The 22,500-nt window shown below is 36.2% G+C and overlaps 1 protein-coding gene across 1 annotated transcript in view; it reads left to right on the top strand.

Annotated features, from left to right (window-relative positions):
- LOC106875361 (uncharacterized) overlaps positions 1-22,500 on the top strand; it is a 208,057-nt gene that overhangs the window by 147,979 nt on the left and 37,578 nt on the right. Inside the window, exons 38-45 of the mRNA XM_089348409.1 lie at positions 595-749; positions 3,238-3,366; positions 4,324-4,657; positions 8,547-8,672; positions 10,629-10,789; positions 12,746-12,894; positions 17,540-17,700; positions 19,079-19,238. Coding sequence (XP_089204535.1) covers positions 595-749; positions 3,238-3,366; positions 4,324-4,657; positions 8,547-8,672; positions 10,629-10,789; positions 12,746-12,894; positions 17,540-17,700; positions 19,079-19,238 — 1,375 coding nt within the window. The remainder of the gene's footprint in view (positions 1-594; positions 750-3,237; positions 3,367-4,323; positions 4,658-8,546; positions 8,673-10,628; positions 10,790-12,745; positions 12,895-17,539; positions 17,701-19,078; positions 19,239-22,500) is intronic.

Here is a 22,500-nt window from a genome sequence, read left to right as displayed (position 1 = left end):
TCCATATGTCTGTCTGTCTGTCTGTCTGTCTGTCTGTCTGTCTGTCTGTCTGGGTGTGTGTGCATATATAGGTACGTATGTGTATGTACGTATATGTCTATCTATGCGCGCATGTGTGTATGCATGTTGGATTCTGAGCCTACATTAGACCGTGGACTGTACACCCTTGTGTGATTTTTGCCCACACACAAGTCAATTACAGAAAAATATATTATATTTATAGAGGGATGACCATTGGGGGCCACTGGAAGGATGCCCCCCCCCCAATGGTCATCCCTCTATAAATATAAATTTTTCTTTAATTGACATTTGCTTTCTTTTGGGTGTTGGCCTTAAAGAACTCTTGGTTTGGGGTCTGGCGTAGATATTAAAAAGGTTGAGAACCACTGATCAACAGTCGCCATATAATTTATCCTTTGTTTTCTTTTAAGATGTTAGGATGTGATTTGATGGGGATTTGGCTGCTATTCCTAACAAGTCATGTAACCAGACAAAGCCTGTATTTTCTTGTAATGTCCATGTAAAGAAAAAACAAGTTACCGAAAGCATTGAGTAGTTTCATACATTTATTTCCCTTGTGTTTATTTACTGCAGACGTCTACAGGGACTGCCAAGAAATTAGGGAAAACTCCATGAATAAAAATCCTTTGGACAATGATGTCTATCCTATTGACTCAGACGGCGCTGGCGGCGAAAATCTGTTTGCCGCTACTTGTAATTTTACCGACACTCATGTTGCTGTCACAGAGGTAATTAACTCAAGAATCACTAAATTAATTTACATTGTAACACTTTAAATTATAAATAATAATAATATCATTGTTATAGTTGATAAGCTGGTAATTTGAATTTTTATTTTTATTCAATTAGAAGAGAAAACATTGTAATGACCTTTTCTCCTAATGGAAGAAAATAATGATGTAAGGAAAGAACAAAGGTAGACGGGGTGAAAAGTAAGACAGGAGGTAGGGATGGAGAGAGAGGAAGTTATCCTTGGCTATGGTGGGACAACAAGCAATGTTTACACTGTGGTGTAGCTGTAATGATGGGTTAACAACCAGTTCTTACACTATAAAACTTTTGTAATGATGAGATAACATCGAGTGTTTAAATTGTAAAAACTAGATGTTATCTTCCAATGGCATCGAAGGGCAATATGAAAGGTGGGGAGCAATACAAGGCAGTACGTGATATCAGAACGGAGTGAATAATTTTTTTTCTACTCTAGGCACAAGGCTCGAAATTTTGGGGGAGGGGGCCAAAAATGAAAAGCAAAGTTGACCTCCGCAGAATTTGAACTCAGAATGTAAAGACAGACGAAATACCACAAAACATTTTGCCCCACGTGCTAACGTTTCTTTTTTTTTTTACTGCCCAAAAGGGGCTGCACACAGAGGTGACAAACAAGGGCAGACAAACGGATTAAGTCGATTATATCGACTCCAGTACGTAACTGGTACTTATTTAATCGACCCCGAAAGGATGAAAGGCAAAGTCGACCTCGGCGGAATTTGAACTCAGAACGTAGCGGCAGACGAAATACCGCTAAGCATTTCGCCCGGTGTGCTGACGATTCTGCCAGCTCGATTCTGCCTTCATTTAGAGAATATCGGGGCACTCCGTCGGTTATGACGATGAGGGTTCCAGTTGATCCGATCAACGGAACAGCCTGCTCGTGAAATTAACGTGAAAGTGGTTGAGCACTCCACAGACACGTGTATCCTTAACGTGGTTCTCGGGGAGGTTCAGCGTGACGCAGAGTGTGACAAGGCTGGCCCTTTGAAATACAGGTACGAAACAGAAGGAAAGAGTGAAAGAAAGTTGTAGTGGAAGAGTACAGCAGGTTTCACCATCCCTACCCTCTGCCGGAGCCTCGTAGAGCTTTAGGTATTTTCGCTCAATAAACACTCACATCGCCCGGTCTGGGAATCGAAACCGTGGTCCTATGACTGCGAGTCCGCTGCCCTAACCACTGGGTCATTGCGCCTCCACTTAGAGAATATAATAATGAGAAAGAAGTACACAATATACTTTTCAACTCTAGGTACTAGGCCCGAAATTTTAGGGAAGGGCGACCCCAGTGCGTAACTGGTACTTAATTTATCGACCCCGAAAGGATGAGAAGCAAAGTCGACCTCGGCGGAATTTGAACTCAGAACGTAAAGACAGACTTAGAAGTACACTATATAGGAATAGAATATTGTAGAGTGCGGAATATGTGGAGAACACAGTGTGAGGAGAATACAGTGCATAATATGAGATGAAAATACATAATGCAAAAGATGATATATGAGTGATGGTGCACCGACGAGTGGCTGAGCATGTTGGGCTCACTATCATAAGTTCGGTTCTTGGATCAGGGGTTTCACATTAAGTCCCTCAACAAGGCACTTCATTTCGTGTTACTCCAGTCTGTTCAGCTGCTTCACAACTGGTGATGGTTTGTTTATTTTCCTGTAACTTAGCGGTTTGGCAAAAGCTATCAATAAAATAAGTACAAGATTTTAAAAATATGAGTAATGGGACCGATTTGATTGACCGATACATTTCAGGTTGTGTCCCAGCATAGCCGCAGTCCAATGACTGAAACAAGTAAAAAAAATAAACGAATAAATATGCCATAGAGGTTGGAGCCAGAGGTCTTGCGGGCAAATCTGTTTACGATCAGCCTCTCGGAAGAACAGGACCAAAAGCCTAAAGGCAATATCAGAGAGAGCAAAAAGATACTCCAGCTGGATCTGGCTGAGAAGGAACAAGAATGACCTCCAAACTGTGTGAAGGTGATTTTTATATTTTAATGATAAGGGAAGTAACTCTGAGTCATTGTGAGAGCCTTGGCATTTTACCGCTACCATAAGAACCAACGTTATTTCTTCTTTAAGTATAATTTTGAAAGCTGAAACAGCAGAGAGGGGTTTCAACTAGATGAAATCTCCAAGCGGTTTAAATGCACAAGTCTCTGAAATCCAAGTTGCTAAAAAGTGTCAGCGAAAAGGCATCCAGGAGTCATGACCTGAATGTGGCCTGGACCCCTCAGAGTCTAAGAAGTTAAGGGCCGAAACACTTGCCTGAATAGGGTTTCTTTGAAAACCTTCTACCGTTCAGTTCCCTTGAGAGTTTCTTACCACTGCCTGTTTTTTGATATTACCAAAGTATAGAAATACTTGATTGAGAGAAAAACCCAACTAAAATCCTTTGTAAAACTTAACTGATATTTTATTTTTTCTGTTTCCATAGGTGACACATTCAATAATCGAGTTTACCAAAGTGACTACCTCGACAGGAATGAACATCACACTTAATTATACATCATCAACTGTGCATCAAATTAAAGCACTCGTCAACTATTCTAACTTCTGTTATCAGGTAACAAAATTTACATTAAATTAAAAATTTCAGTTAATGTTATACATTAATTGAAAATATGCGCGAATTGTGTTTAGTTCTATTGATAATTATCAATTTTGCCGACATCAGCATGCATCAGTAAATAATTTGTTTGATGATTTCAACAAACAGAAGCAACTACTTTTGTTTAGATTCATTGATTCCTGCTAGCTTTGACTGATGGTACGTACACACAATTTGGTCGAAATACCACGATGTCTCAAAGTCCCCTTACGTCATTAAAATGCCTGTGTTATGAACACATATCGTCTAAAGCAGAGGTTTTCAAACTTTTTGACTTGCGGACCTTTTTATATTTCAGGCTTTACCTTAGGGACCCCCTTATAAACGGTTATGAAATTTATACATAAATATTTGCTTAAAATAACATATTTTTACATTTATTTATTTAACAGTATTTAACAAATAGGTTTATTGTCAATTAAAAGATTTCGATTAAAAAACATATATAAAATCAAATTGCCCATAAAAAGTATTTGCTGTCTACGAACCCCCTGTCTTGTTCTTGCGGACCCCCTGTGATCCGCGGACCACAGTTTGAAAACCCCTGGTCTAAAGGAAGGAGGTTTCTCCGTTGATAAAAAACAACAGCGATCAGTATATCCACGTTCAAATCTATCACAACAAATTGAGAATGAACAGATGTTATTGTATGGACTTGCGCCGTCCTGTGTGTTCCTTATGATTTATCATCAGTTTGGCAAACATCTGCACGCATCAACAAATACCTTGCTTGCTGATTCCCATAAACAAGATTCATCGATTAGGGTTGTAGGGTAGCCTTGACTGATGAGACATATCATCAGGTCAAAAAGCCATAGTGTTTCAAAGTCCCATTGCACTATTAAGAATGAATGTATACGTTATTAAATGATTTGTAATTAATTCTAAAATTCAAATGTTTATATTAAACAGGATGTGGAATACCAATGTCAAAATACCCCTTTGATTAATAATGGAAGCGACTCTTTTGGTTACCTGGTTTCTTACGATGGGACAAAAATGGATCGTTTTGGTGTTGGATACTCTGATGACGTTGTTGGCTGTGCATGCATGGTGACTGGCACTTGTCCTGAACAACATACATGTGAATGTGATGCAAAATCTTCTGACTGGAAGTGGGATGAAGGTGTTGTGGTCGATAAAAAATATCTACCTTTAACACAGGCCGTTTTTCGTCCAAAAACGCAGACAAATCAAAGGGCTAAAATATCCATAAGTTCCATAAAATGTTCTTCACGACCAATTTGTAAGAATCCTTGTTGCTTGTTTTACCTATCTTTAGCCAATTATAATTATTTCACTCTTTAAAGCTGGCAGAATCGTTAGCGCGCTGGACGAAATGCTTAGCGGTATTTCGCCCGTCGCTACGTTCTAAGTTCAAATTCCACCGAGGTCGACTTTACCTTTCATCCTTTAGGGTTCGATAAATAAGTACCAGTTGAACACTGAGGTCGATGTAATCGACTCATCCTATTCCCCAATGTTGCTTCCCTTGTGGCAAAATTTGAAATCGTTATTTCTCTTTTTAAGACGGCGAGCTGGCAGAAACGTTAGCAAGCCGGGTGAAATGCTTGACAGTATTTCATCTGTTGTTCTGGGTTCAAATCTCACAGAGGTCTACACTGCTTTGTTTCTTTTAAGAGTCAATAAAATACAGAACTAATCAAGCACCGGGAGATATATTGCATGCCTTAGGCATTTTTAACTCAGTGGAACACATCTCCTTTTGTATCTGACTCCAACCCGTTTGTTCGAGACAGAATCACAGAAAAATAAGAGAGAGAAAAGAGTGATGGAGTTGGGGAATCAACCTCAGAATAGAACTGATATTTAATTCATTTACCTCTTGAAAAGGTAAAATGTGGAACTCAAATTACAGAGAGCCAAATTAAATACAATGTGGTACCCTACTCACCCCTCTAACTTCCTCTTTGCTTCGATTTATTCACTATTTCAATAACTTTTATCTTTACGGCAGTGAGCCGGCACAATCGTTAGCACAGCAGGCGGTGCTTAGCATTTCGTCTGTCTTTAGGTTCTGAGTTCAAATACCGAAATTGACTTTGTCTTTCATCCTTTTGGGCTCGATGAAATAAATACCAGTTGATCACTGAGGTCAACATAATCGACTTAGCCCTTCTCCTTGTGACAAAATTTGAAACCAATAACTTTCATCATTAAACCTCAAATAAAAGCTGAAGTGAAATTATAAATTATTCCATGGGATGGAAATATAAATTAATTAGCTGGTGAGACCCGTGAATATTTCACGTAATTAATGATAAACTTATTGGGTCATTTCTGAAAGCTTTATCTAAAAACAAAAACTGAAAGCGTAGCCAGTGTTGTGTCTGTATCAAAAGATGGTCTTGCATCTGCTACTTATTGAAAAGTGAAAGAAATTGGAATACGATGATTACTTAATGCACTTTATATATACACTTTATATACTATTTGCACAATTTTATAGACATAATACACTGCACTCTCTCTTTTTCTCTCTCACTCTTCACCTTACCCTCTTTTTCTCTTTCCTTTTTCTTTCGCTCTTCGCCTTCCCCTTCAACTAATTACGTGAAAACCTTACAGACGAGCTAAGAAAAAACTTAGTTAATTAAAATATTACACAATTCACTTACCACCATCTCTCCCTCACCCTCACCCTCCCAATCCCCATCCCTCTCATCCTCTCCCCTTCAACTAATCAAGTGGAAGCGTTACGGACGGGATATGTAACGGAGGAACAAGCAGAATTATTATAAGATTGAGTTTTAAAACTTAACTTTATTCTCTTATTTGAATAAAAATGAGTAATTAAAATTACTATCCGTCAATGTTTGTTAGTATGGAGAAGACACCAACAATCAGTGAAGTCATTGCTGATTTATTAACTGGCTTTCTTTCGGTTATGACACAAGGATTCCGTTTGATCCGATTAGCGGAACAGCCTGTACAAGAAATTAGCGTGCAAGTGGCTGAGCACTCCACAGACGCGCGTACCCTTAACGTAGTTCTCAGGGAGATACAGCATGACACAGAGTGTGACAAGGCTGGCCCTTTGAATTACAAGTACAACTCATTTTTACCAGCTGAGTATACAGAGCAGTGTAAAATAAGATATCTTGCTCAAGGACACAATGCGCCGCTGGGAATCGAACTTACATTCTTAGTATAGATGTGAGAATGGCCGAGTGCTTATGACGTTCGCATTGTAATTATGAGGTCCGTGGCTCGAATTCATCTTGGGCAAATATTTTTACCAAAGCTTCATGTTGATCTCCAAGTTTTGTGAGAGAAACTGGGAAATTGAACAGAACTTGCTGGATAGATAGTCTGATCTTCTCTACTACTGTCTGATGTACTCTACAATGGGTGGAGACTTATCGTGGATAGCTATGCCAAGAATAAAATAAATCTGCACTTTTCCGACCACACTACCGTCGATTAATACCAACCTCTTTGCTAGCACCTAGACCAGAATCTTAAATTTTGCATTCAGCATTGTTATGGGCCGAAAATCATCGATTATGTTCCTCTTTGTTAGTGCCCTTCTCCGCTAGTGATAACACTCCCTAACTCAGAGAAATGAGGAATCCTCCAATTGAGCTGACGGTTGCAATAGATGTTCGCCAAGTTCTAGGCAAACAAGTTTGATATGTGTAGGTGAAGCTATCAGAGCAGACCGACAAAACCAGACGAGCTCCCCTCTCAAAACCACAAAACCACTTACCATTAATCCTATAGATTTTTTTTAAGAATTCAGAGTCAGCACTGGAAGATACGACGTTTCGTACATGAATACGTCTATGTAAACAATGCGATCGAACATAGAAAAATAAGTTGTGCGTATACATATTTCAGGAGTTGTTGCTCTTACTTCAGTACCACATCCAACCCATTAACCATCCATTGCTAAACTACCCACTAAATTTAGCAATTGAGCACTACTGGATATACCAATTTTACATATTAAACACATTCCTGAGAACTGGCATGTATATATTAATTGCTGATAGAGACACCGTATTTCGTTATCCTACCATAATATACTACCAAGTATATTCTTTTCTACTCTAGGCACAAGGCCCGAACTTTTGGGGGAGGAGGCCAGTCGGTTAGATCGACCCAGTACGCAACTGGTACTTAATTTATCGACCCTGAAAGGATGAAAGGCAAAGTCGACCTCGGCGTAATTTGAAATCAGAACGTAAAGACGGACGAAATACCGCTAAGCATTTCGCTGCCTTGCTACCAAGTATATTAAAGGTGTATAAGTTAACATTGTGTCTCACATGTGTTAGCAGTGCGATTCCTCGTAGCCTTTTGAATTTCCCACTGAAACCCGCTGAAATCGCGGTAGCAGTTCCTAAAGTTGTCTATCATCTGCAGCCCATCGTTGTCACCTCAAACAGGTGAACAACATGTCACTGAAAAACCGTATGAGTCTATCTGGAATCGAATAGCATGCGCCCGTCCCATCCTGTCAAAGATTAAATTGTGCCTTTGTAACCATCCATCTTGCAAGATTTCGAGTTTTTATAGGCGCAGACGTAGTTGTGTGGTTAAGAAACTCGCTTTACTACCACATGGTTTCGAGTTCGATCCCACTGCGAGGAACCTTGAACAAGTGTCTTCTACAAGAGCCCAGAGACCGGCAAATATCTTTTGAGAGAATTTGGTAGACGGATACTGTGTTGAAGCCCATTGTGTGTGTATGTGTTTATGTTTGTTTCATGCACTGCTTGACAACGTGTGTTGGTGTGCTTACGTCCCTGTAATTTAACGGATTGGCAAGAGAAATTGATAGAAAAAGTACCTGACATGAAAAGAAAAGTACTGAGGTGGATTTGTTCGACTAAAATCCTTCAAAGCGGTACCCCAGCATGACCGCAATCCAACGACTGGATTAAGTAAAATATAAAAAGATATGCCATGACTTTGCTACCTACACCCGAACGTCTCTTGTTACTTCGTGACTGAAAACACGTGCCTTAGCTCTGACAATGCATTCTTACAGAAAAAACATTTAAGGGCCATTCTTATCACAAGCACGACAGTCACCAAGGCCTTTCTTTAATCACTTCTTTTAATTATTTAAAATCCAAACATAATCAGGTGTTTCTCTGCTCTTTTAGATTTTCCGATCAATTGTGTTGATGCCTACAAAAGAGGTATGAAGACTGGTTCAATATTTATCCAACCATCAGACAAAGTTGACCCATTTTTTGTTTATTGTGACATGGAATACATCTCGAAAACCGGTAAGTAGCATTTTATATTATAAGTGAGGTTTTATTTCGAAGTCCACTTCTGGATCTTGTTAAGTATCGAGCATAAGTATCGCTGTCTCTTCTATGTATCTGTCAATCACACAATCATTGTAACAGGCGATGGAATGGCAGAGTCGTTAGAAGGCCTGACAAAACACTTCGCAATATTTGTTCCGACTATTTGTGCACTTAATTCAAATTCTACCGGAGTCTTCTTAGCCTTTCGTGTTTTCAGGATTGATTAAAAAAAAAAAAAGAAACCAGTCTAAATGACAGATTGGACTGGCTTTTTACCTTCTCGATTCAAATCCCGCTGTTGCCTATTAAAGTGGTAGAGTAAATCTATCACCTGGCTAAACCCCACCAACAGGTATCCGGGGTACATTTAGCCGTGTCCACTAAGTTCGATACGTTCTGCTCCTCCCCCTACTAGTCTCGGGAACTCTGTAAAGGGTCATGAGCACTACCTGCGCTCTTAACTAAAAGATAAAAAAGAACTGAGCCACTTTCATACATACATTATAAATACAATTTGTAAGTGGGACAATAAAAATATGCAAGACTTTTCTCAATTCTAAAATGTGAATTTGTGTTTATTATTTACATTATAAATATGGAGTATTGTATCTTTGCTAGAAACCAGCACCTTCCTTACAGGAGGACTTCAACTAATTAGAAAAGGATAAATAGAAAAGGACATACATATATACATACACACATGCATATATACATACATGCATACACACACATACACACACACATAGACACATACATGCACATAGATACACACAAACACAATCATGCACAGATACACACATACATACATACACACACATACACACACTTACATGCATACGTACATACACATATACACACACATACATACACACATACATACACATACATACATACATACACACAAATACGTACATACATACATACATGCACAAGTATATACATACACACATATACATACACATGCATGCATACATGCATTCATACATACATGCACACATACATACACACATACACACACATACATACATAAATGCATACATGCAGACATACATACATACATACATACATACATATACGTTGATGATGGCTGTCTACTCGTAACCGAGGAAGACCATTGCCTGAGCAAAATGCCAGCAATGCCTGCGCATGAGGTTATTGCACTAACAGTCGAATTTACCAAGGCTCGCGTCCGCGGTTTCCATGCTCACCGTGGCGCCCTCCTACTCGATCGGCCATCGGATTGTCGCCTTGCTAGTGATTGCACAACCCACACTTTTAGGTTCAATAAGGCTGCACAGAACCTCACAGACCCTCTCTGACATGATCCAGGGACAAACCAGAGCAAGATATCCAGTACCAATATGGATTGCAGGCTAAGGAATAAGAGAATTCTATAATCTTAAACTAAAGCAAAGGGCCCCTAAAATGTCCACTACCGTCCCCTGCATATTTGGTTTTATATCAGAATGAGCTGGCAGAAACGTTAGCACGCCGGGCGAAATGCTTAGCGGTATTTCGTTTGCCGTTACGTTCTGAGTTCAAATTCTGCCGAGGTTGATTTTGCTTTTCATCTTTTCGAGGTCGATAAATTAATGTAATCGATTTAATCCCGTTGTCTGTCCTTGTTTGTCCCCTCTATGTTTAGCCTGTCGTATATATATATGTGTCTTTCTGTCTGTCTGTGTTTGTCCCCCACCACCGCTTGATAAGCAGTGTTGGAGTGTTTATGTCCCCGTAACTTAGCAGTTCGTCATTAAAAAAAAATGATAGAATAAACACCAGGTTTAAAAAATAGGTACTCGGGTCAATTCGTTCGAATAAAATTCCTCAAGGCGGTGCCCCAGCATGACCGCGGTTCCATGTCTAAAACAAGCAACAGAAGAAAAGAATAAAGAATTATTTGACTGACAAATTAAATCTCTTTTGCAGGTGTAACGATTATCCGTAATGAATTTGAGACCACTACTACAATTACTGGTAAAACAACACAAGTGATTTACTACAATGTCACATACGTTCAGATCGAAGCATTGATTAAAACCCACGAGTATTGTTACCAGCCAGTCAAATACGACTGCAAATTTACCAAGGTAAACAACCATATACATTCATTTTCTAGCTGAGTCTTGTCAAATTCACTTTGTTTTGCGGAGCGAATTGAAGCATAAACTAGACCCCACAGGCCAGACAGGGACAATTATTCTTAAAAACATTATTTATAATCTAGATCAAAAGGCGGCGAGCGGGTAGAATCGTTAATACGCCGGACGAAATGCTTAGCGGTATTTCGTCTGCCGCTACATTCTGAGTTCAAATTCCTCCGAGGCCGACTTTGCCTTTCGGGGTCGATAAAATTAGTACCAGTTACGCAATGGAGTCGATGAACTTAATCCCTTCCCCCAAATTTGTAGGGCTTGTTCTTCCAGTCAGTGGCGGAGCTAGGGTAAACCTGCCCGGGATAAACCGCAAAAATGTACCCCCTCCCAATTACAAAATCCACGATATTACATAGTACTTATTTGTTACAAGTAATTAATGCTTTTAAGCACTAATTTAGGAATAAATATTTTACCAGGGTTCATTTACCTGCCGGTTCGGTACGGCCTGTAATTCAAAATATATTTTTTTTAATGTTTACTTTTACGAAACCTCTTTATGTTAACCGTTTAATGCACCAGCTTCCCCGATTGAAACATTAAAGAAATTAATGAGATGTAATATAAAAAAAAAATACAATTGTTTAATGTCTCAGCTTTCTTGCTTTTGATCAGGTACCCCTTTCAGTCGGTACCCGAGGCATGTGCCCCCTTTCCCCACCCCACCAGTTATGCTACTGCTTCCAGTAGAAAGGATTATTTATAATGTAGATTAAGGGTGTCAATCTACATTATAACAACTTTAATAAGATTATAGAAAGCAAAAAGCAGTAAGATGACAAACCTGGAAAATTGCTTAGCGGCATTTCGTCTATATTTACGTTCTGAGTTCAAATGCTGTCGAGGCTGAATTTGCCTTTCGTCCTTTCGGGGTCAATAAAATAAGCACCATTTAAACACTGGGGTTCATGCAATCGACTTGCCCCTTCTCTGAAATTACTGGCCTTGTGCTAAAATTTGAGACCAATGTAATCTTTTCTACTCTGGGCACAAGGCCCGAAATTTTGGAGAGGGAGGGGGGGGCCAGTCGATTAGATCGACCTCAGTATGCAACTGGTACTTAATTTATCGACCCCGAAAGAATGAAAGGTAAAGTCGACCTCGGTGGAATTTGAACTCAGAACGTAAAGACAGACGAAATACCGCTAAGCATGCCACCCAGCGAGCTAATGATTCTGCCAGCTCGCCGCCTTTGAAACCAATATAATACGAAAGATGTATATCAAATATTTCTATAACTATGCTAAATGAATTATAGTCAATGTTTTCCTCGCAGATTCTGTCTACTGAATTCCACTCACAAACTATTTGCAACTTTAGAGGCATCAGACTGGTGGACTAAGTTACGAAAGTTACAGAAAAAATGTAGCACAACAAATATGGAAAATAATTAACTCAAATGTGAGGCAGTCTGGGATTTTGTGAGGACTACTTACCATTTATGCTCCCTTCCTTATCAGCTACAGAAGTTCTTAACGAAAAGCAAGTTGCTCTAGCTAACATCCATTGACTTGGAGAAGGTCTTTGATTGGTACCCTTCTCTAGGTTTAGATGAGAGAGTATGAAGATGTATGACTTAGTGGTTAGGGTATTGCACTCGTGACCCCTGATGATCATGATGACGGTGGCTGTGGTGGTGGTGGTGGTGGTGGTGGTGTATATTGAAAGAACAGTAAGTATAATACAGCGGCAAATATAATTCTTTCTTTGTTGGCCTCTTTAACAATTCTATATCCGTTGCATCGGAAATCTGCAATGGCTCCATAACTACCGTCGCGGCTACAACCTTGGGGCCCTATTAATTCGTTACAGCACTTACCTAGTGTACCTAGTCGTTTAGATCACCTGTGAACTAAACCCCACCATACTTTGTAATTCTTTCTTCTATAGTTCATGGGTAACGGATATGCTCACTGGAAGGGTAAAGGAGGTTCGAAGAAAACTTACTTTGGAAGCACCAATTTCAAAGAGAATATGTGTACATGTGGCGCAGAAAGACGTTGTGGAGGAACAGGAAACAGGCAAACTGTCTTGAACAGGCAAGTGCTGTTTTGTTAAATTTTTCGATCACATCCAAAACCCCATCCGCTTGATTGGGCAGTGCCTGGTGGACACATCCTAAATAACTGCTATCAGACAATATTGGCTGGCAAACCAGTGGAACACATAATTCAAAAGACGAAATTAATAGGGAAAGTGTGAAGGCTGTTTTGTGTAACATTATTAAGTGTACGTAAATTTCATCCGTCTAATTGGCTATACAAATGCTTGTGCAAAACAACTTTTTGCGCTGCCTTGATTATACATAGCAGGGTAATTCCTTTTCGCAGGAGGTAGGACGGCAATTTCTGATGAAGCAATTGCTGGCGATCTGTTGCTACACAGTTCTGCCAGAATTCTATCAGATTGGGCAGTAGATGATGATGCACCGTTTTGCATTATGTTCAAAGCAGCTTCTGGAATGTGGTGAATTGCTGCAGTCTGTTGCTGTCTTTTTAAACCGGTTGCTTTCTTTCCTCAGCAAGCTCTCTTGTTTGGAGGCATAATCTATATACATATTAAACAGAACATCAAAAGTTATAACAGATGGGAGGGTCGGTAGTTTTCACATTTCGGTGATTTTTCAGATTAACACCCGCACGATTACGTAACCCTAACCCTAAAACCGTAACCGTAAGACTAACCCTCATCGTAACCCTAAAACCGTAACCCTGACCCAAAAACCGTAACCCTAACACCCTAGTGAAAATCGTGCGGGTGTTAATCTGAATAATAATAATAATGACCTCTGCAGATCAAGCTCCCAACCCACAACTAAGTCTTAAGTGTATATATATATATGGGCAACACACACACACACATACACACTAAATAAAAAAATGTTAGTAAGTACAGAACTTCAGCATTATATATTAAGATGGGCAACACACACACTAAATTTAAAAAATGACAGATATTTGTATGTATGTGTGTATTAATGTGTATTCTGTGTCTATATATGGTAGTAAGTAAATGCGTTTTAAGAAAGATATTAAAAATTTCAGTTTGTAAGGAATAAATGTTTGACTGTCTATCGTATTTGGAAGAGAATGACAGATATTTGTATGTATGAGTGTGTGAGTTCAAATTCCGCCGAAGTTGACTTTGCCTTTCATCCTTTCGGGGTCTAAAAAATAAGTACCAGTTGAACACGGGGATCAATATAATCGACTATTCTCCACCTGCCCGAAGCCACCGTTGTGGGAAAAAATTTAAATAATAATAATAATAGGCATAACTACAGAGTTGTACCCCCCCCCCCCAGACTTTGGAAGGTCATAACTTTCAGAAAAATGAATATTTTTTTAATGAAATGTTCTATGCATATAGTATTTACTATGTAGAATCCGAATATACAAAAATTTCCGGTGAAAGTGTTTGGGAATGGGGGTGGGGGACAATTTTCGGAAATTCCAACAGATTCCACTTAAATTCTTCTTAACTTCCAGGAAAATTAATATTTTTTCGTGAAATTTTCTACAAATATACCTTGATGTATGTACATTTCGAGCATGTAGGAATTTTGAAGGAAACAACTGCAGGTTATTTTTGAGAAGCGTTCCCCACTTGGTAGTGTTTCGGAGCAAGTCGTCCATATTTGTTTCATTTTTCTCTATTATGTGCGTATGTGCATCCGTAGATTTCTAATGAAGTAATAGGCAGTGAAGAGAAGCCGTCATAAGAAAACTCACGTTAAAAATAACATGCACACGATTTTTTTTTTCTCAATAGAAGTAAATTCCAAAGTAAACGTTTCTAGTAGAGAAGTAGAAGAGAACAGAAGCAGCGTATTACTTCATTAGAAATCTACGGGTGCACATACGCACATAATAGAGAAAAATGAAACAATTATGGACGACTTGCTCCAAAACATCCCCCATTCCAAAACACTTTGTATATTCGGATTCTACATAGTAAATACTATATGCATAGAAAATTTCATTAAAAAATATTAATTTTTCTGAAAGTTATGACCTTCCAAAGTCTGGGGGGTACAACTCTGTAGTTATGCCTAATAATAAATAATAATAATAATAATGATCTCTGCCGATCAAACTCCCAACCCACAACTAAGTCTTAAGTGTATATATATATGGGCAACACACACACTAAATAAAAAAGATGTTAGTAAGTAAAAGTGTTTTAAAAAAGATTGTTAAATTTCAGATTAACACCCGTACGATTTTCACTACAGTGTTAGGTAGGTAATGATGCGGGTGTTAATCTCAAGATTTTCGAAAAGATTTTCGAAAAAAAAACTCACAGTTTGTAGGGAATAAATGTTTGTTGATCGTATTTGAGAAAGATGTCTCGATGGTGAAGGACGGTGTTAGAAATGGAAAGTAAACTTATAATTCCCGCCAATTAGAATGAGGTCATTGGTAACCATAGGTACATATATATGTGTGTATTTATGTATGATTGGTAGTGTGTCTGTTTATTTGACTCTCACTCTCCTTCGTTTGTCTGACATTACAGTATCGAAATGTGATTTGATACTGAAATAGTTTCTTTTTCTCCTTTCTTTCTTTTTGTATTTGTTGTTGGATTTTTCGTAAAGGTTCATAAGAGAAAGTAGGAGTTGAAAGGATTTGTATTAGAAAGAGGAAATTAGATTTTATTAGGGAGAAAATGTTTACTCGTGTAGTTTTATGGATTATATTCGTTATTAGGAAATTTTTGGAGTGAAAAAATGACGCAGTGACCTAACAAATTGTATTTAGAATATTAATTGCGATTGTTTAATCGAAGAAATTTGGAATTGTGTAAATGTATGAATTTTAAACATACACACACAGAGAGAAAATTTGCCTTTTATAGTATAGATACATGTTATATGGATGTCGTTAAATCCAACCGGTATCGCTATTTAAATTAGATTTTCAAGAGCCATTTCCTCCCCCGACGGTATCATTAGCCCGTCCATACATTTGATTTTGCCTCTCTTCAAGACTAACACACTTTCTCAATCCGAACTCCATTCCGATATCAGCACTGAAGGTATACACCGTATCAATGAGGGAACTGACTTGTTTCATCTTTACCATAAAGTTTGGGGTCATCCATGAATAACAAAGGGTCGACTTTTTGATGGCGACTTTTGAAAGCATACCCAGCTTTTGCTTTGCTCAAAATCAGTGTTAGTGGTATCAAGCACAGTACAAAGATCAATGGGGACAGGCAGTCCCCTTGGAAGATGCCCCTTCTAATTTCTAATGTCCCTAAGCTTCTTCCGTATGCTATCAGATCCATTCTCCAATTCGCCATACTTTTTCCAAGTAATAGCTCAACATTCGATGCAATACCAAATGGGTTCATATACTCCATAATCCAAGAATGTGGGATCATATCGTACGCCTTACGATAGTCGATCCATGACATGGCTAAGTTACTTTTCCTCCCCTTGCAGTCTCTAAATACAGTTTTGTCTCTCAGGAGTTGATTTGCTCATGTGGCAGGACTCCATTTTTTTCCAGTTGTTCGTGCATTGACTCTGCGAGTATTCCAGTCAGTAACTTCCACATAAGTGACAAACAGGATATCGGCCTGTAATTGTCTACCGTATTGCGTTTTTCGATGTTTTTCAAGCACACCACTGCCCTACCCAATGTCAACCACTCTAGTATTACTTGGTCGGCATTTAACAAGGTGTTGAGTTGCGCAGCTATTCGTGCATGGCATTCCCCAAATCTTTTGATCCGGTAGCCTTGAACTCCATCTGGTCCCGGGCCTTCCAGTTGCTAAATTTTTGCTGATTCCCTTCACTTCCCTAACTGAAATGACTAGTTCTGTCTGTTTTGGACAGACTGCTGTTTGTTTCAGCTCTTGCAACCATTCAGCATCCTTCTTGTGCTCCTTGTCTTTGCTCCAGATGTCACTCCAAAATCTTTGACTTTCGATGTTATCTGGTATCAACTTTTCATCTGTACACTCTCCATTTATTTCTTTATAGAATCTCTTCTGATCTACTCTGAATAACCTATTCTGGTGGTAACCCTTCATTCTTTCGTTGTATCTTGCCATCTTTGCTTTGTAGTTTATTGTGATGCTCTTATTTTTACTGTATTGAAAGTGTTTTACGTAGGATGTGGGCAGTGCCTAGTAATTATTATTATTATTATTATTATTATTATTGTTATTATTATTACTACTACTACTACTACTATTATTATTGTTGTTATTACTACTACTACTACTACTACTACTACTACTACTACTACTATTATTATTATTATTGTTATTACTACTACTACTATTATTGTTATTATTATTATTATTATTATTATTATTATTATTATTATTATTATTATTATTATTATTATTATTATTATTATCATCATTATCATTATTATTATTGTTCTAACTACATCAAAGCTAGCTGGATGATAGATAAGTTGATAAACAGGTCCTTTACTTTTGAGAACTGCATGTTTTCTCTTGAAACTAATAATTCGAAATGTTCCGAACAAGGCCAAATACGAATTTTATATAGAATTAAAAATCTGAAATGTTGCAGTTGATATCAAAACTAGATTTTGTGCTAAACTTATAGAGAATTTACCAGTATCCGTGATTCTACAATCAATAATAGATATCTATTAATAATTATTTTTATGTTATTAATCCAAAATTCGTTGTTCATAGGTTGTGTAATTGTGACAGCTCTGATTCGGAATGGAAAGCCGATGCAGGTGTAATTTCTATAAAAGACGATCTACCTGTCAGACAACTCTTTGCTTCACAACCTTCGCATGCAGAGACTAAATTGACAATTGGAAAAATATATTGCGCTGACAAACAAATAAGTAAGTTTTGAATTATAACTTTTAAATAGAAAAGTATGTGTATGGAAGTGTGTGCGTGGAAGTGTGTGTGTGTTAAGGATATTCTCAAGCAAGTTCAAGAAAACAATAGAACTGCCCTTGTGTCTGATAAATTTTGGTTGAGTGATAAATTTAGATTGTCAGGTGCCAGTAGCTTGAAGTTCAAAGACTGTAGTCTACAGAGTCACCCTCACAACACTGGGTGGCATCACAAGACACTACACGAGCATGACGGCCATTGATTTTTAATGTAAGGAATATACAGCTCATATACTCCCTCACGTGCAGGGATACGAAAACTTCCGTCCCGCGTTACCGGGAGACTCCGCAATCATTAGAATGATTTCCCAACTTCAAATAGAATATCGTTGACAGTCTCATCTCTACTTACCTGCAACTCGCAATTGCTAGTTCTTCCCTTTTTGGAAACTACACATATTCTATAGTTTTGGAAACTATACATATTCACGTATTGAGACTGAACTTGAAACCATGTGGTTGGGAAGCAAGCTTATTACCGCACAGTCACGCCTGTACATATATATATATATATATATATATATATATATAATATCAAATTCAACTTCCGTTGAAGGTCAACAAACAAATTTTACTTTAGAAGCGTTGAGATGTATTGAAAGATACAGATAAAGAAATAACTTTATTCTTAAACGCAGGATAATGCTAATAATCCAGCATGAACAAGATAAACTATCCATATTTTGCAGAAAAATCTGTCTGAATCCAACCAACTAAGGGGTAATATTTATCCAATATACTGCTGGTAGAATACCCAATTACTAATACACTAGTGTTTTTTCATTGCATGGCAATTACACTACTAAATGTAATAAATGGGTGAGGGTAAAAAGTTGTTTTACCCTTAATTTATACGGCAATAAGAAAATGGAGGGGATCGAAAGGTGGTATTCATCAACTTTTAGACATTATATTATGTCTATTTATTTTTAAAAAAAAACAATTATAACAATATACATACATGTATAACATATTATGCTTTTCATATATAATATATAAAATATAAAAATACCAGTAATTATTAAAATATATAACGTAGAACATAGAAAGTAGAATAGTTTCTTACAGCTGTTTCAGCCAAGAGGTCATAGTACCCCACTTTACTTCCACCCCTTTAGTGAACTGAAGTATTTGGTAGATAAGATTAAAGTACTTGTATGTATGTATGTATGTATCTAACAACCAATGATTTTGTCCCCATCAACTCACTCTCATTCACATCTGATAAAATTGCTTTTCTAATTCTCATTTGTTTTCTTTTTTTATTTCCTTTTCTTAATGTTAAAATTGTAAGTTAATTATACACTTCTGTCTTTTGCAGATCTAAATGAATGTGAATTGGGTTTCCATGACTGCCACGTAAATGCCACCTGCCTGGACACCAAGACAGGCTTCGAGTGTTTGTGTAACGAAGGATTCCTAGGTCGTGGGACCGGCAAAGTGGCAACTGGACGAGCATGTCCAGGTAGAATGCATTTATAGTATTGTTTACTGCCAATTGCATTGATTCTTGTAAAGAAATTAAGGTTAATCACAGTGCCCCAGCATGGCCACAGCCTCTGACTGAAACCGAATAATTTCCTATTTAGTCTTTACTTTATAATTATTTCCTTCTTTCCATGGCGGTTCCTCTTTGTGATGCCTTGCAGGCAATCTACGTACTTCCTAACAAGCTACCCCTGAAATTGTCATACTTTTATAACATGAAAAATAATTGGTATCAATATCATCATCATCAGCAGCAGCAGCAGCAGCAGCAGCAGCAGCAGCAGCAGCAACAGGAACATCGTCATCATCATCATCATCGTCGATTTAACGTCCAATTTTCCATGCTTGCATGGGTCAGACGGAATTTGTTGGGGGCAGATTTTTCTGTATCCGGATGCTTTTCCTGTTACCAACCAATAACTGGACATATTTTTGTGGAAGACTGAAAACGAATGACACCGCTTGTATCATGGAGACACACGCTTACAGCTATCACGCGAAAACGATACACAGACATATCTCACATCCATACACATACACAAACGAGGAGGTGTTGAAAAGTTCCTGGCTGTAAGGGTATCGCGAAACGCTTGGCTGGAGGCCCAACCTTCCAAATTCTTTTACAGGGCTTAGAGAAACTGAAGGACCACTGCAATAAGTGTGTATTTTCTGAGAGAGGAATACGTTGAATAAAATCATAATTAACTGATCCTCCTGTATTTTCTTCTATCCAAAGCCAGGAACTTTTCAGCACCCCCTTGTATATACAAATATTATGTATATACAGGGCGCGGTGAATAAACTGTCGTCTAAATTACACAAAAATGAAAACACTGACATCTCGTTTTATCAGATATATTTACCAAAACTATATAAAAATATCTTGAAATACTAAAAAGTAAATCTATTCAATAAAATCGTCATTGGCTTCAACCACGGCCTCCAGACGACTTCGGAATCTCCTGCAACTCTTCTGGACGGTCTCCTTGCTTAAGTTGGTGAATGCTCCCATAATCTTTGCCTTCAGTTCATCTTTGGTGTTACAAGAAGTTTTGTTGGTCTCTTGCTCAATTGCGCCCCATACATAATAGTCAAGGGTGTTGCAGTCTGGGGAGATGTTAGGGGTGATGTGGCCGCAAAAATTGTCCGACAGCTATGCCTGGGTTCTCCTGCATGTGTGGCACGGTGCAGAGTCCTCTTGGCAGACAGGGTGTTCCAGGAGCCAGCCTCTTGACCCAGGGCAGTATTACCACCTCCAGGCACTTGATGTAGGCCTCGGCATTGAATATGAGGCCGCGTGGATACATGAATGGAGGCATAACGTCGCCATCACTAGTGATCACTCCAAACACCATGATGTTAACTGGATGTTTGATTTTTATCAGTCGGTACATAACTTCAGATTGACACCCAAACATGGCCGCCATCTAATGAGCGAAATATAAAATATATATATGCTGAGACCCCCTTCAGTCATGACTGACCATGGGATTGCACCTAGAAAGTTACTCTCCGAGGCACAAATCCGGGCAAAGTTGTTTATGGAAGACCATCAGTCGCCCATGCATATCGGTCTCCCCTCTCCACGCCACCAGTGTTAACCAAGGGAAAGGCAAAGGCCGATACAGCTTGGCACCTGTGACATCGCAGCTCATTTCTACAGCTGAGTAAACTGGAGCAACGTGAAATAAAGTATATATATATATATATATATATATATATATATATATATATATATATATATATATGTATATATATATATATGTATATATATATATATATATATATATATATATATATATATATGTATATGCACATATATATATATATATATATATATATATATATATATATATGCACATATATATATATATATATATGCATATATATGCATATATATATATGCATATATGTGCATATATATATATATATATATATATATATATATATATGTGCATATATATATATATATATATGTGCATATATATATGTGCATATATATATATATATATATATATGCATATATATATATATATATATATATATATATGCATATATATATATATATATATATATGCATATATATATATATATATATATATATATATGCATATATATATATATATATATATATATATATATATGCATATATATATATATATATATATATATATATATATATATGCATATATATATATATATATATATATATATATATGCATATATATATATATATATATATATATATATATATATATATATATATGCATATATATATATATATATATATATATATATATATATGCATATATATATATATATATATATATGCATATATATATATATATATATATATATATATATATATATATATATATATATATATATATATATATATGCATATATATATATATATATATATATATATATATATATATATATATGCATATATATATATATATATATATATATATATATATATATATATATGCATATATATATATATATATGCATATATATATATATATATATATATATATATATATATATATATATATATGCATATATATATATATATATATATATGCATATATATATATATATATATATATATATATATATATATATATATATATATGCATATATATATATATATATATATATATATGCATATATATATATATATATATATATATGCATATATATATATATATATATATATATGCATATATATATATATATATATATATATGCATATATATATATATATATATATATATATATGCATATATATATATATATATATATATGCATATATATATATATATATATATATATATGCATATATATATATATATATATATATGATATATATATATATATATATATATATATATATATATATATATATGCATATATATATATATATATATATATATATATGCATATATATATATATATATATATATATATATGCATATATATATATATATATATATATATATGCATATATATATATATATAGATATATATATATATGCATATATATATATATATAGATATATATATATATGCATATATATATATATATATATATATATATATATGCATATATATATATATATATATATATATATATATATATATATATATATATATATATATATATATATATATATATATATATATATATATATATATATGCATATATATATATATATATATATATATATATATATATATATATGCATATAT

The sequence above is a fragment of the Octopus bimaculoides genome, chromosome 3 (genome assembly GCF_046866305.1).
Source record: "Octopus bimaculoides isolate indiv1 chromosome 3, ASM4686630v1, whole genome shotgun sequence".
Classification (NCBI taxonomy): Eukaryota; Metazoa; Mollusca; class Cephalopoda; order Octopoda; family Octopodidae; genus Octopus; species Octopus bimaculoides.
This window is presented reverse-complemented; position numbering and strand designations above follow the sequence as displayed.